The following is a 21,594-nucleotide window of genomic DNA, read 5'->3' on the forward strand; positions in this document are numbered from 1 at the left end:
CTCATGGACCTTGGCTGTAGAGAATAATTTATGAATTTGACCTCAAAGGCAAGGGAAGTAAAGGCAAAAATAAATGAAGGGGATTATATCAAACTAAAAAGCTTCTACACAGCAAAAGAAACTGACAACAAAACAAATAGCCAACTAAATGGGAGATGATATATTTGGAAACAACAGCTCCAATAAGGGGTTAATATCCAAAATATATAAAGAACTCACGAGCTCAGCAACAAACAAACAAACAATCCAATTAAAAAATGGGAGAGGACCTGAACAGACACTTCTCCCAAGAGGACATACAAATGGCCAACAGATAAATGAAATATGCTCATCTTCACTAGCTATTTGAGAAATGCAAATCAAAATTACAATAAGATACCACTTCATATCTGTTAAATTGGCTATTATCTACAAGACAGGTAATAACAAGTGCTGGAGAGGCTGTGGAGAAAAAGGAACCCTCATTTACTGTTGGTGGGAAAGCAAATTAGTACAACATTATGGAAGAAAGTATGGTGGTTCCTCAAAATATTAAGAATAGAACTACCATATGACCCAGCAATCCCTCTACTGGTTATCTACCCTAAAAACTTGAAAACACTGGTACATAAAGACACATGCACCCCCACGTTCATCGCAGCATTATTCACAGTGGCCAAGACACGGGAACAATCAAAGTGTTCCTCAATAGAGGATTGGATAAAGAAGATGTGGTACATATATACAATGGAATGCTACTCAGCCATAAGAAATGATGACATAGTGACATTTATGACAACATGGATGGATCTTGAGAACATTATATTGCATGAGATAAGTTAATCAGAAAAAGCTAAGATCTGTATGATTTCACACATAGGTGGAATATAAAACTGAGACTTGGCCCTGGCTGGTTGGCTCAGCGGTAGAGCATCAGCCTGGTGTGTGGAAGTCCTGAGTTTGATTCCCAGCCAGGGCACAGAGAAGTGCCCATCTGCTTCTCCACCCTTTCCCTTCTCCTTTCTCTCTGCCTCTCTCTTCCCCTCCCACAGCCAAAGCTCCATTGGAGCAAAGTTGGCCCGGGAGCTGAGGATGGCTCTATGGCCTCAGGCACTAGAATAGCTCCAATTGCAACAGAGCAATGGCCCAGATGGGCAGAGCAGTGTCCCCTGGTGGGCATGCCGGGTGGATCCCAGTCGGGCGCATGTGCGAGTCTGTCTCTCTGCCTCTCCACTACTCACTTCAGAAAAACAAAACAAAAAAACTCCACAACTGAGTCTCAAGGACATAGATAAAAGTGAAGTGCTTACCAGGGGGAAGAGAGGGAGAGGAGTTGAGAGGAAGGGTGTAAAGAAGGACAAATATAAGGTGACAGAAAATGATTTGACTTTGAGTGATGGGTATACAACATAATCAACAGTTCAAATGCTATAGAAATGTTTACCTAAAACTTATGTACTCTTATTGAATGTCAACTTATTAAAGTTAATTTCTAAGTAAAATTTAAAAAATAAGAAAAGAAACACAAGAGAGAAGGACACTTATGGACATATATCCAGATACACAGACCCACCCATAGCTTCCCTCCCCTACAACCTAAACACTTACAACTAAATGTTCCATGGTCACATCTATGAGGGATGTACAGGATGGATGAAGCAGCTCACAAATCATGGTGTCTGCTCCCTTGCAGAACAACATTATCCGATCTTCAGGTGATCTCACTAAGGGTAAGCAAATCCAGGAAAGTAACCATAGAGAACTAATGTTACTACAACATGTCTGGGCCACTGAGTGATGGCAGGAGGCTGTTCCCATAACATTTGTTTCTGATACATTTGGGGGCTAAACATTCCATGTGGCCACACAGGGTAAGTGAAGTGGGGAAGGCTGGTGAGAGTGAGAGAGCACCTGATGGAGCCAGTTCTTCTATGGGTTTACTATCACCTGTGGAAGGGCTCTGATGCAGAATCATTTAGTTTCTCAAGTCCAAGACTCATACATACACTGACACCTAGTAAGGACCAAGGATGAAGAATGACCCAAACTAATTGAGAAAATGATAGTATAAATTTCCCCTATATTTCTGCTGCCATCTCTTACTTTAAGTTCAGGCTTTATGGATTTATTCTGTGCTCTTATCTTAGATTTAAGCATTCTTTATAAGCCACTACTTGGAAACACTAAAGAGGGGCCCCAGCACATGGTAGCAAGCTCTCACTTGTATATATTAAAAATACAGATATGTGACAAAGTGGGAATGGTTGTGTTTGTATTTGAAGGATAGTACCTGTGGGAAGGCATGTGGGTGGGAGAAAATATTTATGTGTAGATTAAAGAGAAAGTCAATGTATAAAAGTATGTGAGCCCTGGCCGGTTGGCTCAGTGGTAGAGTGTCAGCCTGGCGTGCAGGAGTCCCGGGTTCGATTCCCGGCCAGGGCGCACAGGGGAAGTGCCCATCTGCTTCTCCACCCCTCCCCATCTCCTTCCTCTCTGTCTCTCTTTTCCCCTCCTGCAGCCAGGGCTCCACTGGAGCAGGGTTGGCCCAGGCGCTGAGGATGGCTCCATGGCCTCTGCCTCAGGCGCTGGAACGGCTCTGGTTGCAACAGAGTGATGCCCCAGATGGGCGGAGCATCGCCCCCTGGTGGGCATGCCGGGTGGATCCCGGTTGGGCGCATGCAGGAGTCTGTCTGACTGCCTCCCTGTTTCCGGCTTCAGAAAAATACACACACAAAAAAAGTATATGAAACACAAATAAGGGGAAATGACCTACCAGGAGGGGCACCCACCAATAACAGACATCCTCTTGCGCTCATTGTTGAAGTCCAAAATAGCCAGCAGTTGGTAGGCTTTAATTTTCCCCATTTCGACTACCGTGATTGTCTTAGGTGTACGGGAACAGAACACAAAGCCAAAGTTCCTAGCAGCAGTGACCAGAGCACCTTCATCTGGGGACTGAGCCTGGTACACCAGCTTACCTGGCAGGAGAGAAAAAGATCAGCCAGACCCCACCAAGATGTGCAACTGGAGTCCACCCAGAAGGGACACTGGCTTTCAAATGATTTACATAAAGATAGAGCCCAAGAAGGGGCATCTTTCTTCAAAAGTTCCTTTTAGTTTGGCCTTAAAAGACCAGATTGTTTAGAACAATTTTTTTTCTTTCCAATATTTTCAACTCATTTCACAGACCTGAGTTGGTATTACAGAGGCATGTGACATGGTACATGCAATGCATGAAGATGAACAGAACATAGGCAGTTACTTTCCCACTTTAGTGGGTCAAGATGGCCCAAGGGGTTTGTTAGAAATGCAGGTTTCTTGGCCCTCCCCAAAGGTACTGAATCCAGAATCACAAAACTTGGGAGGAGGGCTCAAGATACAAAATTTTGAACCAATCTCCTGGGTAAGTCTTATGCAGGTGGTCCTGCATAAAGTGTTTCTGTATAAGACTAGCCAAACTTAACATAAATATATCTAAAAGATAATAATATTGATGGTTTAATAAACAATTCAAAAATATATTATATATGAATGAGTAATGTCACCTCTGAAACTCTCACTTTGGGAAGCTAAATGACTCAGTTTGTTCAATCAGGCTTTCATCTGATATTACTCAAGACTTTTCTTGAACTCTTCTTTTAGAGTATCACTACAATCCTGAAGTATATTTTGGATTATTTCTCTTCTAAAGAAAAATCTAATTTTTAAAAGCAGTTACTCAAGTCTGACCAGGTGGTGGTGCAGTGGATAGAATGTTGGCCTGGGAGGCGGAGGACCCAGGTTTGAAACGCTGAGGTTGCCAGCTTGAGCACGGGCTCACCAGCTTGAGCATGGGGTCGCTGGCTTGAGTGTGAGGTCACAGACATGACCCCATGGTCGCTGGCTTGAGCCCAAAAGTTGCTGGCTTGAAGCCCAAGGTCACTGGCTTGAGCCCAAGGTTGCTGGCTTGAGCAAGGGATCACTCACTCTGCTGTAGCCCCTCCCTCTCCCCCCCATGTCAAGGCACATCTGAGAAAGCAATCAATGAACAACTAAAGTGCCACAACAAAGAATTGATGCTTCTCATCTCTCTTCCTTCCTGTCTGTCTGTCCCTATCTGTCCCTCTCTCTGACTCTGTCTCTGTCAAACAAACAAACAAACAAACAAACAAATAAAATTAAAGCAGTTCCTCAAAATCAGAGTCTTATACTTGTGAATGAGGTAGGTGGGGGAGTATAATTTTAGGTCAGACATAAGCTATATCAATGGGACAATAAGACTATTTTCTAATGTGTTTCCTACCTTGTCACTCAAGGTAGTAAACAAAGACAAGTCTAAATATGCTCCAAATAATATCAACTTGTTGGAATGTCAGGCCAGAAGAAGCTTGTGGTGGGGAGGGAGCTTATGGGGTCAGGAGATGTGAAATTTGGGTTCTTATCATCTCATCTCTACCATTCTTAGTTACTGGATTTTAGGCAAATTATTTAATCTCTTTTAGCTTCAGTTTCCTTCAAAACTGGGGTCATTTTTCTTGTTCTGCTTACCTCAGAGGGCTATTGAGAAGATTGTGGAAGATAATATAAATGAAAGCAATTTATAAAACTGTAAAGTAATATACAAATATAAGGTGTTACTAATGGTAGTATTATATGAAGAATACATTAACTTTAAAGGATGTGATTTATTTGGCTGCCTAAATTCTTGTTTGTTAAGAAAAAAGTCTTAATTTATAATTGATCATTTCTCATTGTTTCTAAAAAATATTTGGATAAACTCAAAGATGATATAATTATACAGGGTGGGACATAAGCAGGTTTACATTTGTTTGAATGGAAAATAATAGAGGTATTAGTAAAAAACACAAGAACAAACTGTGTTAAGTGTACTCACAGTGTAAACTTACCATTGACCCACTCTGTGTTTGATTATTAAAGAAACTAGGATACGTGGGGATACCTTTAAATTGTGATGTAACTAAAGGACAACTCTATTCATCCTTCAGGAAGTCTTGTCAGAGACAGTGGGGCTGATCTTGGGAATAATTATATTGACTATCCATTCCATTGCTGGGTAACTCTTCCTATTATAAAGTTCTTTCATAGATTAAGTCATTAAAAATTATATCAAACAACCCCCCCTCCAACCAGCCTAGACTCTATAACATTCTCAGTCCATGAGGTCTCAGGGCCCTTCTCACCTTCCACTTTCTCCTCTGGTATCACAGTGTGACACAATGAGAGTGAGAGGAAAAACAAGTGCACCCAGCGATCTCCCTTTTTCACTGCTTCCACCAAAGTCTTGTCATAAAATGTAAACTCAGGATCAGCCAGTTGATTGTAGGAGAAATTGACCTTTTCTGTTTTCTGGAACATATAAGCCAGAAGAAACTTCTCAGCAGCAGTTTGACACTTCGTAAAAGGTCGGTTTGGGAGCATTTTCTGTAATGTGATAAGGACTCTTAGGAGGATGGAAAGAAAAAAGCCAGATTAATGGAGGAAATGCCTTGCTGGTTTCTAAGGCCATTTTAGTTTTGACTTGGGCCATCCATTCATTTGGGCCAGAAAAGATCCAACCCACAGGAGACCAGCTGAGCACGGCTTGGCAGACCCCTTCTACTTCCTTTCTCTCTCAGGAATCCTGAATTATCAACGGCCAGCATCAGTCTATTCTTCCAAGTACCAAATCCATGATAATCAAACCTAAGGATACGAGGGGGTAACTTCTCCCTATTAGAAAATAGAATCTGGAAAAAGTCTGGTCTCTGGCTGTGCTCTGCCTGATTTGGGGATCTGGGAATGGAACTGAATCCTGAAATCTCTGTCATATCAGGTCAGTGATATCACTGTGTTACACTATTCTGATTTAACCCCACAAGGGGGCTAGGGAGAAATACGGCATGATAGAGGCAAGGCTGCAAGACAAGGAATCTTCAGCACATAGGACTTGTTTCAGATTTCATTTTGAATCATTTTACTTGACCTGTCAACATACCTGACTCAGACCTGTAAAGGTCCTTGACTTTGCCTCAATCTTTGGACCTAATATTCATTACATTTTCCTAGCTATGACCTTGGCTCCTATTGACATGACTCTCTCCATTTCAGCTGAGCTGCTTGTAGCCACCTTGGGTAAACATTTTCTTTTTCTGGTTCAATTTGGCCCTGAGGCTCTCTTACCTCACCCTGGAGATCAATATTAACAGATTTCTCCAGCCCATAACAGAACTTTCAAGGATATTTCTCCAGCTCTTTGTAAGTTGTAGAACTGCTTGGGCTGGGCCCCAATATGTCAAGTACAGACACAATTGTCCTTCTGGTGTTATGCTAGGTTAAGAGAAGACTGTAATAAGCTCTTTTCTATACCCCATATAGAAGGAGTTTTGTCATAGCAGCAGGGAAGTATGGTCAGGTCCACAGCCAAGCTCTAGACCTGGCCAACTGCAAAGTTGTGAGCTCTGGGAAGTTTGTGGATTCAGTAATTTAAAATAAACCATTACATAGCATCCCCTGAGGCTTGGCTTTTCTTTCTTCCTTCCTTCCTTCCTTCCTTCCTCCCTCCCTCCCTCCCTCCCTCCCTCCCTCCCTCCCTCCCTCCCTCCCTCCCTCCCTCCCTCCCTCCCTCCCTCCCTCCCTCCCTCCCTTCCTTCCTTCCTTCCTTCCTTCCTTCCTTCCTTCCTTCCTTCCTTCCTTCCTTCCTTCCTTCCTTCCTTCCTTCCTTCCTTTCTCTTTCTTTCTTTCTTTCTTTCTTTCTTTCTTTCTTTCTTTCTTTCTTTCTTTCTTTCTTTCTTTCTTCTTTCTGTCTTTCTTTCTTTCTTTCTTTCTTTCTTTCTTTCTTTCTTCCTTTTCCTTTTTTTAAATTTAATTTTATTTATTCATTTTTAGGGGGGGGAGCAGGAAGCATTAACTCCTATGCGTGCCTTGACCAGGAAGCCCAGGGTTTCAAACCAGTGACCTCAGTGTTCCAGGTGGATGTTGTATCCAGTGCACCACCACAGGTCAGGCCCCCTGTGGCTTTTCTAGAACTGGGCTCTTTTACTGGCACATTCTTTAAAACTAGAAGCTGCTGAGTGATGAGAGATGGCTGAAAAGGCTGGCATGAGGCTGATCTTGCATTAGCATCTTGTATGCAACTGGGAGTCACAACAATTTTCTGCTGGAAGTGACATAACTGGATTTGTGTTTGAGAAAGTCCTCTAGTAGCAGCATGGAGAATATATTGCAACTAGCAAGATGAGAAGCAGGGAGACCAGTTAGGAGGCCATTCAGTAATCCACAAAATAAATAACAAAGTAGTGATAATAAATATTAAGTTAAGGGGATGACTGGATAACATAGGAGCTAGAATTGATATAACATGGATATGAGGAGTGAAAGAGGAGAAGAGGTAAGAATAATGGTATATTTCTTAATTGAAGCCCCTGGATAGACAGACCATTCACTAAGATAACATACCCAGCAGGAGGGTATTCAGAGATAGCATACCCAGCAGGAGGGTTGTTAATGACTGAAAAAAAAGAGAGATAATAATGTATTGAGGTTTTCATGGTCTGAGGTTCTTTTTTTATTTTATTTATTATTATTTTTCTTTCTGAAGCTGGAAACGGGGAGAGACAGTCAGACAGACTCCCGCATGCACCCGACCGGGATCCACCCGGCATGCCCACCAGGGGCGATGCTCTGCCCACCAGGGGGTGATGCTCTGCCCCTCCAGGACGTTTCTCTGCCGTGACCAGAGCCACTCTAGCGCCTGGGGCAGAGGCCAAGGAGCCATCCCCAGCGCCCGGGCCATCTTTGCTCCAATGGAGCCTTGGTTACGGGAGGGGAAGAGAGAGACAGAGAGGAAGGAGGGGGTGGGGGTGGAGAAGAAAATGGGCGCTTCTCCTATGTGCCCTGGCCGGGAATCGAACCCGGGTCCCCCGCACGCCAGGCCGTCGCTCTACCGCTGAGCCAACCGGCCAGGGCCCTTTTTATTATTATTATTTATTTATTTTTTATTAATTTTAATGAAGTGACATTGATAAATCGGGTACATATGTTCCGAGAAAACATCTCTAGATTATTTTGACCTTTAATTATGCTGCATACCCCTCACCCAAAGTCAAATTGTCTTCTGTCACCTTCTATCTGGTTTTCTTTGTGTCCCTACCCTCCTCCTACCCCCTCCCTCTCCTTCCTCACCCCCTCCCCACCCCTCTACCCCACTCCCTGTTACCATCACATTCTTGTCCATGTCTCTGAGTCTCATTTTTATGTCCCATCTATGCATGGGTTCATATAGTTCTTAGTTTTTTCTGATTTACTTATTTCACTAGGTATAATGTTATTAAGGTTCATCCATGTTACTGTAAATGATCCGATGTCATCATTTCTTATGGCTGAGTAGTATTCCATAGTATATATGTACCAAAGCTTTTTAATCCACTTGTCCTCTGACGGACACTTGGGCTGTTTCCAGATCTTTGCTATTGTGAACAATGCTGCCACAAACATGCGGGTGCATTTCTCCTTTTGGAGCCGTTCTATGGTGTTCTTGGGGTATATTCCTAAAAGTGGGATAGCTGAGTAAAAAGGCAGTTCGATTTTCAGTTTTTTGAGGAATCTCCATACTGTTTTCCACAGTGGCTGCACCAGTCTGCATTCCCACCAGCAGTGCAGGAGGGTTCCCCTTTCTCCAAATCCTCACCAGCACTTATTCTGTGTTGTTTTGTTGATGAGCGCCATTCTGGCTGGTGTGAGGTGATATCTCATTGTGGTTTTAATTTGCATTTCTCTAATGATTAGTGATGTTGAGCATTTTTTCATCTGCCTATTGGCCATCTGTATGTCCTCTTTGGAGAAGTGTCTATTCATTTCTTTTTCCCATTTTTTGATTGGATTGTTTGTCTTCCTGGTGTTGAGATTTACAAGTTCTTTATAAATTTTGGTTATTAACCCCTTACCAGACGTACTGTCAAAAATGTTCTCCCATTGTGTAATTTGTCTTTTTATTCTGTTCTTTTTTTTCTTTCCTGTATTTTTCTGAAGCCAGAAACGGGGAGAGACAGTCAGACAGACTCCCGCATGCGCCCGACCGGGATCCACCCACCACGCCCACCAGGGGGCGATGCTCTGCCCCTCCGGGGTGTCGCTCTGTTGCGACCACAGCCACTTTAGCGCCTGGGGCAGAGGCCGAGGAGCCATCCCCAGTGCCCGGGCCATCTTTGCTCCAGTGGAGCCTCAGCTGCGGGAGGGGAAGAGAGAGACAGAGAGGAAGGAGAGGGGGAGGGGTGGAGAAGCAGATGGGCGCTTCTCCTGTGTGCCCTGGCCGGGAATCGAACCTGGGACTTCTGCACGCCAGGCTGACGCTCTACCCCTGAGCCAACCAGCCAGGGCCTATTCTGTTCTTAATTGTCTTTGGTTGTGCCAAAGCTTTTTAATTTGATATAGTCCCATTTGTTTATCCTGTCTTTTATTTCACTTCCCCGTGGAGATAAATCAGCAAATATATTGCTCCGAGAGATGTCTGAGAGCTTACTGCCTATGTTTTCTTCTAAGATGATTATGGTTTCACGGCCTACATTTAAGTCTTTTATCCATTTTGAGTTTATTTTTGTGAGTGGTGAAAGCTGGTGATCTAGTTTCATTTTCTTTCAGGTAGCTGTCCAATTTTCCCAACACCATTTGTTGAAGAGGCTGTCTTTACTCCATTGTATACCCTTACCTCCTTTGTCAAATAGCAGTTGTCCATAGAGCTGTGGGTTTATTTCTGGGTTCTTCGTTCTGTTCCATTGATCTATGTACCTGCTCTTATGCCAGTACCAGGCTGTTTTGAGTACAATGGCCTTGTAGTATAGCTTGATATCAGGAAGTGTAATACTTCCCCCTTTATTCTTCATTTTTAAGATTGCTGAGGATATTCGTGTTCTCTTTTGGTTCCATATAAATTTTTGGAATATGTGATCTATATCTTTAAAGTATGTCATTGGTATTTTAATTGGTATTGCATTGAATTTATAAATTGCTTTGAGTAATACAGACATTTTTTTTTTTTTTTTTTTGTATTTTTTCCGAAGCTGGAAACGGGGAGAGACAGTCAGACAGACTCCCGCATGCGCCCGACCGGGATCCACCCGGCACGCCCACCAGGGGTGACACTCTGCCCACCAGGGGGCAATGCTCTGCCCCTCTGGGGCGTCGCTCTGTTGCGACCAGAGCCACTCTAGCGCCTGGGGCAGAGGCCAAGGAGCCATCCCCAGCGCCCGGGCCATCTCTGCTCCAATGGAGCCTCGGCTGCGGAAGGGGAAGAGAAGAGAGAGACAGAGAGGAAGGAGAGGGGGAGGGGTGGAGAAGCAGATGGGCGCTTCTCCTGTGTGCCCTGGCCGGGAATTGAACCCGGGACTTCTGCATGCCAGGCTGACGCTCTACCACTGAGCCAACTGGCCAGGGCCAATATAGACATTTTAATGATGTTTATTCTTCCTAACCATGAGCACGGTATATGCTTACACTTGTTTGTATCTTCCTTGGTTTCTTTTATCAATGCTTTGTAATTTTCCAAGTACAAGTCTTTACTCTCCTTGGTTAAATGTACTCCTAGGTACTTTTATTTTTTTGGTTGTAATAGTGAAGGGGATTGTTTCCTTAATTTCTCTTTCTGACTGTTCATTGTTGGTGTATAAAAATGCCTCTGATTTCTGAGTATTAATTTTATATCCTGCCATGTTGCCGAATTCATTTATCAGGTCCAGTAGTTTTTTGACTGAGACTTTAGGGTTTTCTATATACAATGTCATATCATCTGCAAATAATGATAGTTTTACTTCTTCTTTTCCAACTTGAATGCCTTTTATTTCTTCTTCTTGTCTGATTGCTGTGGCTAGGACTTCCAGGACTATGTTGAATAAGAGTGGTGGAAGGGGGCACCCCTGCCTTGTTCCTGATCTTAAGAGGATTGCTTTTAATTTTGCTCATTCAGTATGATGTTGGCTGTGGGTTTGTCATAGATGGCTTTTATCATGTTAAGGTATGTTCCCTGTATTCCCACTTTGTTGAGAGTTTTGATCATGAATGGGTGCTGGATTTTTATCAAATGCTTTTTCTGCATCTGTTGAAATTATCATGTGGTTTTTCTCCTTCCTTTTGTTTATGTGATGAATAACATTGATAGATTTGCGAATATTGTACCAGCCTTGCCTCCCCAGAATAAATCCCACTTGATCATGGTGTATGATTTTTTCCATATATTGTTGGATCCGGTTTGCTTATATTTTGTTGAGGATTTTAGCATCTATAAGGTCTACCCGAAAGTTCTGTCTGTTTCTATCACAACAAGTTTCGACACGTAAGCACATGTTTATTTGTTGCATGTGTGCCTCTCTATTTTTATCACTTAATGTATACATAGTGACGTAGCAAATTAACTAAAACAAAGTTGATTCGCATTAGTCTTATGCAGGGGTCCCCAAACTACGGCCCGTGGGCCACATGCGGCCCCCTGAGGCCATTTATCCGGCCCCCACCGCACTTCTGGAAGGGGCACCTGTTTCATTGGTGGTCAGTGAGAGGAGCATAGTTCCCATTGAAATACTGGTCAGTTTGTTGATTTAAATTTACTTGTTCTTTATTTTAAATATTGTATTTGTTCCCGTTTTGTTTTTTTACTTAAAAATAAGATATATGCAGTGTGCATAGGGATTTGTTCATAGTTTTTTTTATACTCCGGCCCTCCAACGGCCTGAGGGACAGAGAACTGGTCCCCTATGTAAAAAGTTTGGGGACCCCTGGTCTTATGTGTAAAGCCATAGTGTACCCATGGCTACTGATGAAGTTCATTTACGCCACTGTAATTTTTACGAATTTCAACAAGGAAGAAATGCTACAGAAGCATGTCTGTCGCATCCACCATATTCCCTGGATTTAGCACCCTCCGACTATCACTTGTTTTTGTCCTTACAAAATTTTTTGAAGGGCAAAAAATTCAAAAATTAAGAAGATATCAAACAAGCACTGGTTCAATTTTTTGCATAAAAAGATAAAACATTTTTCAAAAATGGGATATACAAATTGCCCTCACGCTGGCAAGAAATCATTAATAATAATGGCAATTATATTATTTAATAAAGTTTATTGACGGTAAGAAAAATTTGTATTTTGTTTTATTCCAAAAACGGACAGAACTTTCTGGCAGATCTAATATACTCATCAGGGATATTGGCCTATAATTTTCTTTCTTTGTGTTGTCTTTGCCTGGTTTTGGAATCAGAATTATGCTCGCCTCATAAAAGGAGCTTGGAAGTCTTCCTTTCTCTTGAATTTTTTGAAATAGCTTGAGAAGGATAGGAGTTAGTTCTTTGAATAGTTGGTAGAATTCAGTTGTGAAGCCATCTGGCCCCGGACTTTTCTTTGTTGGGAGTTTTTTGATAACTGTTTTGATCTCATTTGGTGTAATCAGTCTGGTTAGGTTTTCTGATTCTTCCAGATTGATTTTTGGAAGATTGTATGTTTCAAGGAATTTGTCCATTTCATCTAGGTTGTCTAGTTTTTTGGCATACAGTTCTTCATAGTATTTTCTTACAATCCTTTGTATTTCTGTTGTGTCAGTTGTTATTTCTCCCCTCTCATTTCTAATTTTATTTATTTGAGTCCTCTCTCTCTTTTTTTTGGTGAGTCTAGTTAAAGGTTCATCAATCTTGTTTACCTTTTCAAAGAACCAGCTCCTAGTTTCATTGATCCTCTGTATTGTTTCTTTAGTCTATGTCATTTATTTCTGCTCTAATCTTTATTATTTCCTTCCTTCTACTACATTTGGGCTTTACTTGCTGTTCTTTTTCTAGTTCTTTTAGATGCAGGGTTAAGTTGTTTATTTGAGCTTTTTCTAGCTTCTTAAAGTGTGCCTGTAGTGCTATGAACTTCCCTCTCAGTACTGCTTTTGCTGTGTCCCATAAATTTTGAGTTGTTGTATGCTCATTGTCATTCATTTCTAGGAATTTTAAAATTTCTTCTTTGATCTCCTTCTTAATCCATTCGTTATTTAACAACCTGCTATTTAGTTTCCATGTGTTTGAGAATTTTTGAGCTTTTCTGTTGTGGTTCATTTCTAGTTTCATGCCGTTGTGATTGGAGAAAGTGCTCAATATGATTTCAATCTTCTTAAATTTGTTGAGACCACTTTTGTGCCCTAACATGTGGTCTGTCCTAGAGAATGTACCATGAGCACTTGAAAAGAATGTATATTCTGCTGCTTTAGGGTGAGAGGTTCTGAAGATATCTATTAAATCCAGTTGATCTAGTGTGTCCAATAAGTCTGCTGTTTCTTTGTTAATTTTCTTTCTTGAGGATCTATCTAGTGATGTTAGTGGGGTGTTGAAATCCCCTACTATTATAGTATTGCTGTTTATCTCACCCTTTAAATCCATCAAAGTCTGCTTTATATATTTAAGTGTTCCTATATTAGGTGCATAGATATTTATAATAGTTATATCTTCCTCTTGGATTACTCCCTTTATCATTAGGTAGTGGCCTTCTTTATCTCTTACTATATTCTTTGTTTTAAAGTCCAATTTTTCTGATATAAGTATTGCTACCCCAGCTTTTTTTTATTTCCATTTGCATGAAATGTTTTTTTCCATCCTTTTACCTTCAACCTATGTGTATCTTTTGTTCTAAGGTGTGTCTCTTGTAGACAGCATATGTATGGGTCCTGTTTTCTTATCCACGCAGCTACCCTATGTCTTTTGGTTGGATAATTTAATCTACTTACATTTATGGTTATTATTGATATGTAATTGTTTATTGCCATTTTATTCTTTAAAGCTGTATTCCTTTTTTGCTATATTCTTTTGCCACTTTGATCTGTTTACAACAGGCCCCTTAACATTTCCTGCAGCATTGGTTTGGTTGTAATGAATTCCTTGAGTTGTTTTTTGTCTGGGAAGCTTTTTATTTCTCCTTCGATTTTAAACGATAGCCTTGCTGGATAAAGTAGTCTTGGTTTTAGGTTCTTGTTCTGCATTACTTTGAATATTTCTTGCATTCCCTTCTGGCCTCAAGTGTTTCTGTTGAGAAGTCAGATGTCATCCTTATGGGAGCTCCTTTGTAGGTGATAGCTTTTTTTTCTCTTGCAGCTTTTAATATTTTCTCTTTATCGCTTAGCTTTGGTATTTTAATTATGATGTGTCTTGGTGTAGGTTTCTTTAGGTTTCTCTTTAATGGAGTCCTCTGTGCTTCTTGAATTTGTGAGAGTTTCTCCTGCATTAATTTAGAGAAGTTTTCAGCTATGATATGATTGAACAAAGTCTCTACCCCTTGTTCTTTTTCTTCTTCTTCAGGAACCCCTATGATGTGGATGTTATTTCTCTTCATGTTGTCACAGAGCTCTCTAAGAGTTTCCTCAGTCTTTTTGAGTCTCTTTTCTTTTTTCTTCTCTGCTTTCATGCCTTCATTTTATTTGTCCTCCAACTCGCTGATTCGATCCTCAGCTCTATCTATCCTGTTTTTAATTCCTTCCATCGTGGTCTTTATTTCTGATTTTGTATTTGTCATCTCTGACTGATTCTTTTTTATACTTGCTATTTCTTTTTTTTTTCTGTATTTTTCTGAAGCCGGAAACGGGGAGAGACAGTCAGACAGACTCCCGCATGCGCCTGACCGGGATCCACCCGGCACGCCCACCAGGGGGTGATGCTCTGCCCCTCCGGGGCGTCGTTCTTTTGCTACCAGAGCTACTCTAGCACCTGGGGCAGAGACCGAGGAGCCATCCCCAGTGCCCGGACCATCTTTGCTCCAGTGGAGCCTTGGCTGCGGGAGGGGAAGAGAGAGACAGAGAGGAAGGAGAGGGGGAGGGGTGGAGAAGCAGATGGGCGCTTCTCCTGTGTGCCCTGGCCGGGAATCAAACCTGGGACTTCTGCATGCCAGGCCGACACTCTACCATTGAGCCAACCGGCCAGGGCCTATACTTGCTATTTCTTAATTTAGGTGTTCATAATGACCATCTATTGTTGTTCTGAGATCCCTAAGCATCTTTACAATCATTATTTTGAACTCTGCATCTGGAAGTTTGATTATTTCCATATCACTCAGTTCATCTCCTGAAGGATTCTCTTGTGGTTTCATTTGGATTGCATTTTTTTATCTTCTCAGTGTCGGTGTTTTGTTTGTAGAGTTGGTTGAGTCTAGGCTTGGTGTTGTCTGCCTCCATTTTTCAATTGTGTTATTTCTAGGTCTTCTTGGGTTGGTATCAGCTATTATTTGTAATCCACTTTCGGATTTGGGCAGCTTTGAAATCTTGATTTGTTTGTTTTCTTAACAGATGATAGTCTTGTTTACTGATCTCAGCAGGGGGCTTCCTTGAAACTGTATCCAGGAATTCGATGGGTGTAACCTGAGACTCTGAAGGCCTCTTCCACCAACTAATCTCTCTGGGGGCAGGGTGTTTTCTCAGCTTCAGTAGGGGGAGGTGTATCTCAGATCTCCATGGAGACCTGAGTTACTGCCCCTCCTCCCCACTTCTTGTTTTCAGCTGTGTCTTGTTGCGCTGATTAGAGCTGGAGAGATGTCTGGAGATCTCTGATCCGGGAGCAATTCAGTACTGTTTTGTGGAAGGATCAGTCCCTCCCCCAGCTATGGCCACCTCCAGCACGGATGAGTCAGCTTTTTAAGGTCATCTCCTGTATTCCTTAGCCCCTCACAGTCTGTCCCTCTTTCTCTCCTTTCCACTTGGGAGATGAGCTGGTCTTTTCAACACACCTCACTCCCTGATCGCCAGGCAAGTGGTTGTGAGCAGTATTTTCTGCTCTTTCCCTGGAGTGAGATCCCCTCTGGGCTCTCAGCCTCACCCCCCCCCCTCCATTCCTGTAAGCAGGGGAGATTCAGGCGCTGCCTATCAGGTTTGTTGTGGCTTCTTCTTTGCTCCTTGGTTTTTGAGATCTGTTCTTGTAGTCCAGAGTTGGTTTTTCACGCTGAGTTTTCCTAAATTGATTTGTATTCCAGTTTGGTGGTGAGAGCTGGGTGTCTGTGCATCCGCCTACTCTGCTGCCATCTTCAGGTCTCCCTTGGTAAGCTTTTTATGTTTTTAAATTTACTGAGGTGACACTGGTTAATAAAACCATACCCAATTCTATACCACATCATCTGTACACTGCATCATGTGCTCACCACCCAAAGTCAGGTCTCCTTCTGCCACCATTTTTCTCTTCTTTGTCAATAGTAGGGGATTTTTTTTTAAATATGTTTAACATGTATTTTTATTTTCCTTGTCTCTCTCTCTCTCTTTTTTTTAATTCTTTTTTTTTACAGAGACAGAGAGAGAGAGTCAGAGAGAGGGATAGACAGGGACAGACAGACAGGAACAGAGAGATGAGAAGCATCAATCATTAGTTTTTCATTGCGCGTTGCAACACCTTAGTTGTTCATTGATTGCTTTCTCATATGTGCCTTGACTGCGGGCCTTCAGCAGACTGAGTAACCCTTTGCTCAAGCCAGCAACATTGGATTGAAGCTGGTGAGCTTTTGCTCAAACCAGATGAGCCCGTGCTCAAGTTGGTGACCTCAGGGTCTCAAACTTGGGTCCTCTGCATCCCAGTCTGATGCTCTATCCACTGTGCCACCACCTTGTCAGGCTATATAGTAGGGGATTTTAATACCCCACTAACATCACTAGATAGATCCTCAAGAAAGAAAATTAACAAAGAAACAGCAGACTTATTGGACACACTAGATCAACTGGATTTAATAGATATCTTCAGAACCTCTCACCCTAAAGCAGCAGAATATACATTCTTTTCAAGTGCTCATGGTACATTCTCTAGGATAGACCACATGTTAGGGCACAAAAGTGGTCTCAACAAATTTAAGAAGATTGAAATCATATTGAGCACTTTCTCCAATCACAACGGCATGAAACTAGAAATGAACCACAACAGAAAAGCTCAAAAATTCTCAAACACATGGAAACTAAATAGCAGGTTGTTAAATAACGAATGGATTAAGAAGGAGATCAAAGAAGAAATTTTAAAATTCCTAGAAATGAATGACAATGAGCATACAACAACTCAAAATTTATGGGACACAGCAAAAGCAGTACTGAGAGGGAAGTTCATAGCACTACAGGCACACTTTAAGAAGCTAGAAAAAGCTCAAATAAACAACTTAACCCTGCACCTAAAAGAACTAGAAAAAGAACAGCAAGTAAAGCCCAAATATAGTAGAAGGAAGGAAATAATAAAGATTAGAGCAGAAATAAATGACATAGAGACTAAAGAAACAATACAGAGGATCAATGAAACTAGGAGCTGGTTCTTTGAAAAGGTAAACAAGATTGATGAACCTTTAACTAGACTCACCAAAAAAAAGAGAGAGAGGACTCAAATAAATAAAATTAGAAATGAGAGGGGAGAAATAACAACTGACACAACAGAAATACAAAGGATTGTAAGAAAATACTATGAAGAACTGTATGCCAAAAAACTAGACAACCTAGATGAAATGGACAAATTCCTTGAAACATACAATCTTCCAAAAATCAATCTGGAAGAATCAGAAAACCTAACCAGACTGATTACACCAAATGAGATCAAAACAGTTATCAAAAAACTCCCAACAAAGAAAAGTCCGGGGCCAGATGGCTTCACAACTGAATTCTACCAACTATTCAAAGAACTAACTCCTATCCTTCTCAAGCTATTTCAAAAAATTCAAGAGAAAGGAAGACTTCCAAGCTCCTTTTATGAGGCGAGCATAATTCTGATTCCAAAACCAGGCAAAGACAACACAAAGAAAGAAAATTATAGGCCAATATCTCTGATGAATATAGATGCTAAAATCCTCAACAAAATATTAGCAAACCGGATCCAACAATACATGGAAAAAATCATACACCATGAACAAGTGGGATTTATTCTTGGGAGGCAAGGCTGGTACAATATTCGTAAATCAATCAATGTGCTTCATCACATAAACAAAAAGGAGAAAAACCATATGATAATTTCAATAGATGCAGAAAAAGCATTTGATAAAACCCAGCACCTATTCATAATCAAAACTCTCAGCAGGCCCTGGCCGGTTGGCTCAGCGGTAGAGCGTCGGCCTGGCGTGCGAGGGACCCGGGTTCGATTCCCGGCCAGGGCACATAGGAGAAGCGCCCATTTGCTTCTCCACCCCCACCCGCTCCTTCCTCTCTGTCTCTCTCTTCCCCTCCCGCAGGCAAGGCTCCATTGGAGCAAAGATGGTCCGGGCGCTGGGGATGGTTCCTTGGCCTCTGCCCCAGGCACTAGAGTGGCTCTGGTCACAGCAGAGCAATGCCCCAGAGGGGCAGAGCATGGCCCCCTGGTGGGCAGAGTGTCACCCCTGGTGGGCATGCCGGGTGGATCCCGGTCGGGCGCATGCGGGAGTCTGTCTGACTGTCTCTCCCCGTTTCCAGCTTCAGAAAAAAAAAAAAAAAAACTCTCAGCAAAGTAGGAATACAGGGAACATACCTCAACATGATAAAAGCCATCTATGACAAACCCACAGCCAACATCATACTCAATGGGCAAAAATTAAAAGCAATGCCCTTAAGATCAGGAACAAGGAAGGGGTGCTCCCTTTCACCACTCTTATTTAACATAGTCCTGGAAGTCCTAGCCACAGCAATCAGACAAGAAAAAGAAATAAAAGGCACTCAAGTTGGAAAAGAAGAAGTAAAACTATCATTATTTGCAGATGATATGATATTGTATATAGAAAACCCTAAAGTCTCAGTCAAAAAACTACTGGACCTGATAAATGAATTCAGCTAAGTGGCAGGATATAAAATCAATACTCAGAAATCAGAGGCATTTTTATACGCCAACAATTAAAAGTTAGAAAGAGAAATTAAGGAAACAATCCCCTTCATTATTACAACCAAAAAAATAAAGTACCTAGGAGTAAACTTAACCGAGGAGACTAAAGACTTGTACTCAGAAAATTACAAAGCATTGATAAAAGAAATCAAGGAAGATATAAAGAAGTGTAAGCATATACTGTGCTCATGGTTAGGAAGAATAAACATCATTAAAATGTCTATATTACCGAAAGCAATTTATAAATTCAATGCAATACCAATTAAAATACCAATGACATACTTCAAAGATATAGATCACATATTCCAAAAATATATATGGAACCAAAAAAGAACACGAATAGCCTCAGCAATCTTAAAGAAAAAAGAAGAAGTGGGAGGTATCACACTTCCTGATATCAAGTTATACTACAAGGCCATTGTACCCAAAACAGCCTGGTACTGGCATAAGAACAGGCATATAGATCAATGGAACAGAACAGAGAACCCAGAAATAAACCCACAGCTCTATGGACAACTGATATTTGACAAAGGAGGTAAGGGTATACAATGGAGTAAAGACAGCCTCTTCAACAAATGGTGTTCGGAAGATTGGACAGCTACCTGCAAAAAAATGAAACTAGATCACCAGCTTTCACCACTCACAAAAATAAACTCAAAATGGATAAAAGACTTAAATGTAGGCCGTGAAACCATAATCATCTTAGAAGAAAACATAGGCAGTAAGCTCTCCGACATCTCTCGGAGCAATATATTTGCTGATTTATCTCCACGGGCAAGGGAAATAAAAGACAGGATAAACAAATGGAACTATATCAAACTGAAAAGCTTTTGCACAGCTAAAGACAATAAGAACAGAATCAAAAGACAAACTACACAATGGGAGAACATATTTGACAATACGTCTGGTAAGGGGTTAATAACCAAAATTTATAAAGAACTTGTAAATCTCAACACCAGGAAGACAAACAATCCAATCAAAAAATGGGAAAAAGAAATGAATAGACACTTCTCCAAAGAGGACATACAGATGGCCAATAGGCAGATGAAAAAATGCTCAACATCACTAATCATCAGAGAAATGCAAATTAAAACCACAATGAGATATCACCTCACACCAGCCAGAATAGCGCTCATCAACAAACAACACAGAATAAGTGCTGGCGAGGATGTGGAGAAAAGGGAACCCTACTGCACTGCTGGTGTGAATGTAGACTGGTGCAGCCACTGTGGAAAACAGTATGGAGATTCCTCAGAAAACTGAAAATTGAACTGCCTTTTGACCCAGCTATCTCACTTTTAGGAATATACCCCAAGAACACCATAGAACGGCTCCAAAAGGAGAAATGCACCGCCATGTTTGTGGCAGCATTGTTCACAATAGCAAAGATCTGGAAACAGCCCAAGTGTCCGTCAGAGGACAAGTGGATTAAAAAGCTTTGGTACATATATACTATGGAATACTACTCAGCCATAAGAAATGATGACATCGGATCATTTACAATAACATGGATGGACCTCAGTAAATAGGTGGTAGGTAAAGCCATGTAAATACATGAGATTATCCAGGGAGATAAACAGATAGAGAAGAGGTACAGTAATAGAGCCCTGGGAAACATTAGCACCTGTGGCCAAACAGATTAGAAAAAAATAGACAGGAAACAACAATGACAACAACAAAAGAGTTATTTAGAAGCCAAGGGACAAGAGAGCTTTAAGAAAAAGTAGAGTTTAGCCTGACCAGGCGGTGGTGCAGTGGGTAAAGCGTCGGATTGGGATGCGGAAGACCCAGGTTCGAGACCCCGAGGTCGCCAGCTTGAGCGCGGGCTCATCTGGTTTGAGCAAAAAGCTCACCAGCTTGGACCCAAGGTCGCTAGCTCAAGCAAGGGGTTACTCAGTCTGGTGAAGACCCACGGTCAAGGCACATATGAGAAAGCAATCAATGAATAACTAAGGTGTTACAACGCGCAATGAAAAAACTAATGATTGATGCTTCTCATCTCTCCGTTCCTGCCTGTCTGTCCCTGTCTATCCCTCTCTCTGACTCTCTCTCTCTGTAAAAGAAAAAAAGAAAAAGAAAAAGTAGAGTTTAAGTGTTAAAAATCTTTAGGGAAGTTGGTTAAGGACTTGAACAACGGGTAGTCATTTAGTGACCTTGGCTAGGATAGTTTCAGTAGACATGACAGGACAGAATCTGATTATATAGAGGAGGTTGAAAAATGAATAAAAGGTTAGGAGTTAGAGATTGCTGTAATTGCCTGTTTATTTATATGACTCCTCCTCTAGTCTGCCAACTTTCTGAAGGTAGAGAAAAAATCTCATTTTTTTTTCAAACCTTTAGCATTTACTCAGAGACTGACAATATGGTTGATACTCAAAAAATATTTTGAAATGACTGATAGAGACAGATATGGCTAGAGGGTAATGCAGGATGAAGGAAAAGTTTTAGGTACTTTAAAAAATATGAATAGAAATAAAATATAACAATTCATTAGTCGTGGTTATCTCTGGTTAATAGGCTAAGGATTTTAACTTTCTTTGTACATTTCTGTGTGATAAGATGCCAAGAAATTGCAAAAATTGTTAACATTAGTATTTTAAAAGGAAGAGTTAGGCCCCCTTATCCTTCTGTACTGGTGTGCCAGCACATACTAGGGAGGACCCCTGACCCAATTTAGCTTATTGCGTTCCTTGTGTGTCAGCCCTGCAGATATTGCAGGAAGGCGGTTTATTATCTTAGAACAGTGTGTGCTTGTATGCTTTTGCAAAGATATTGTACAAACATGCTGAAAACATTGTAACCTTGAAGGTTTCACCTATAAATACCCCTCTCCCCC

General features: G+C 41.4%; 1 protein-coding gene across 1 annotated transcript in view; it reads right to left on the minus strand.

Annotated features, from left to right (window-relative positions):
* Positions 1-21,594, minus strand: part of LOC136394506 (phospholipid-transporting ATPase FetA-like) — a 152,780-nt gene that overhangs the window by 23,546 nt on the left and 107,640 nt on the right. The window contains 3 exon segments of the mRNA XM_066367742.1: positions 1,588-1,703; positions 2,769-2,957; positions 5,160-5,325. Of these exon segments, the coding sequence (XP_066223839.1) occupies positions 1,588-1,703; positions 2,769-2,957; positions 5,160-5,325 (471 nt within the window).

This window comes from Saccopteryx leptura, chromosome 2, assembly GCF_036850995.1.
Source record: "Saccopteryx leptura isolate mSacLep1 chromosome 2, mSacLep1_pri_phased_curated, whole genome shotgun sequence".
Taxonomy (NCBI): domain Eukaryota; kingdom Metazoa; phylum Chordata; class Mammalia; order Chiroptera; family Emballonuridae; genus Saccopteryx; species Saccopteryx leptura.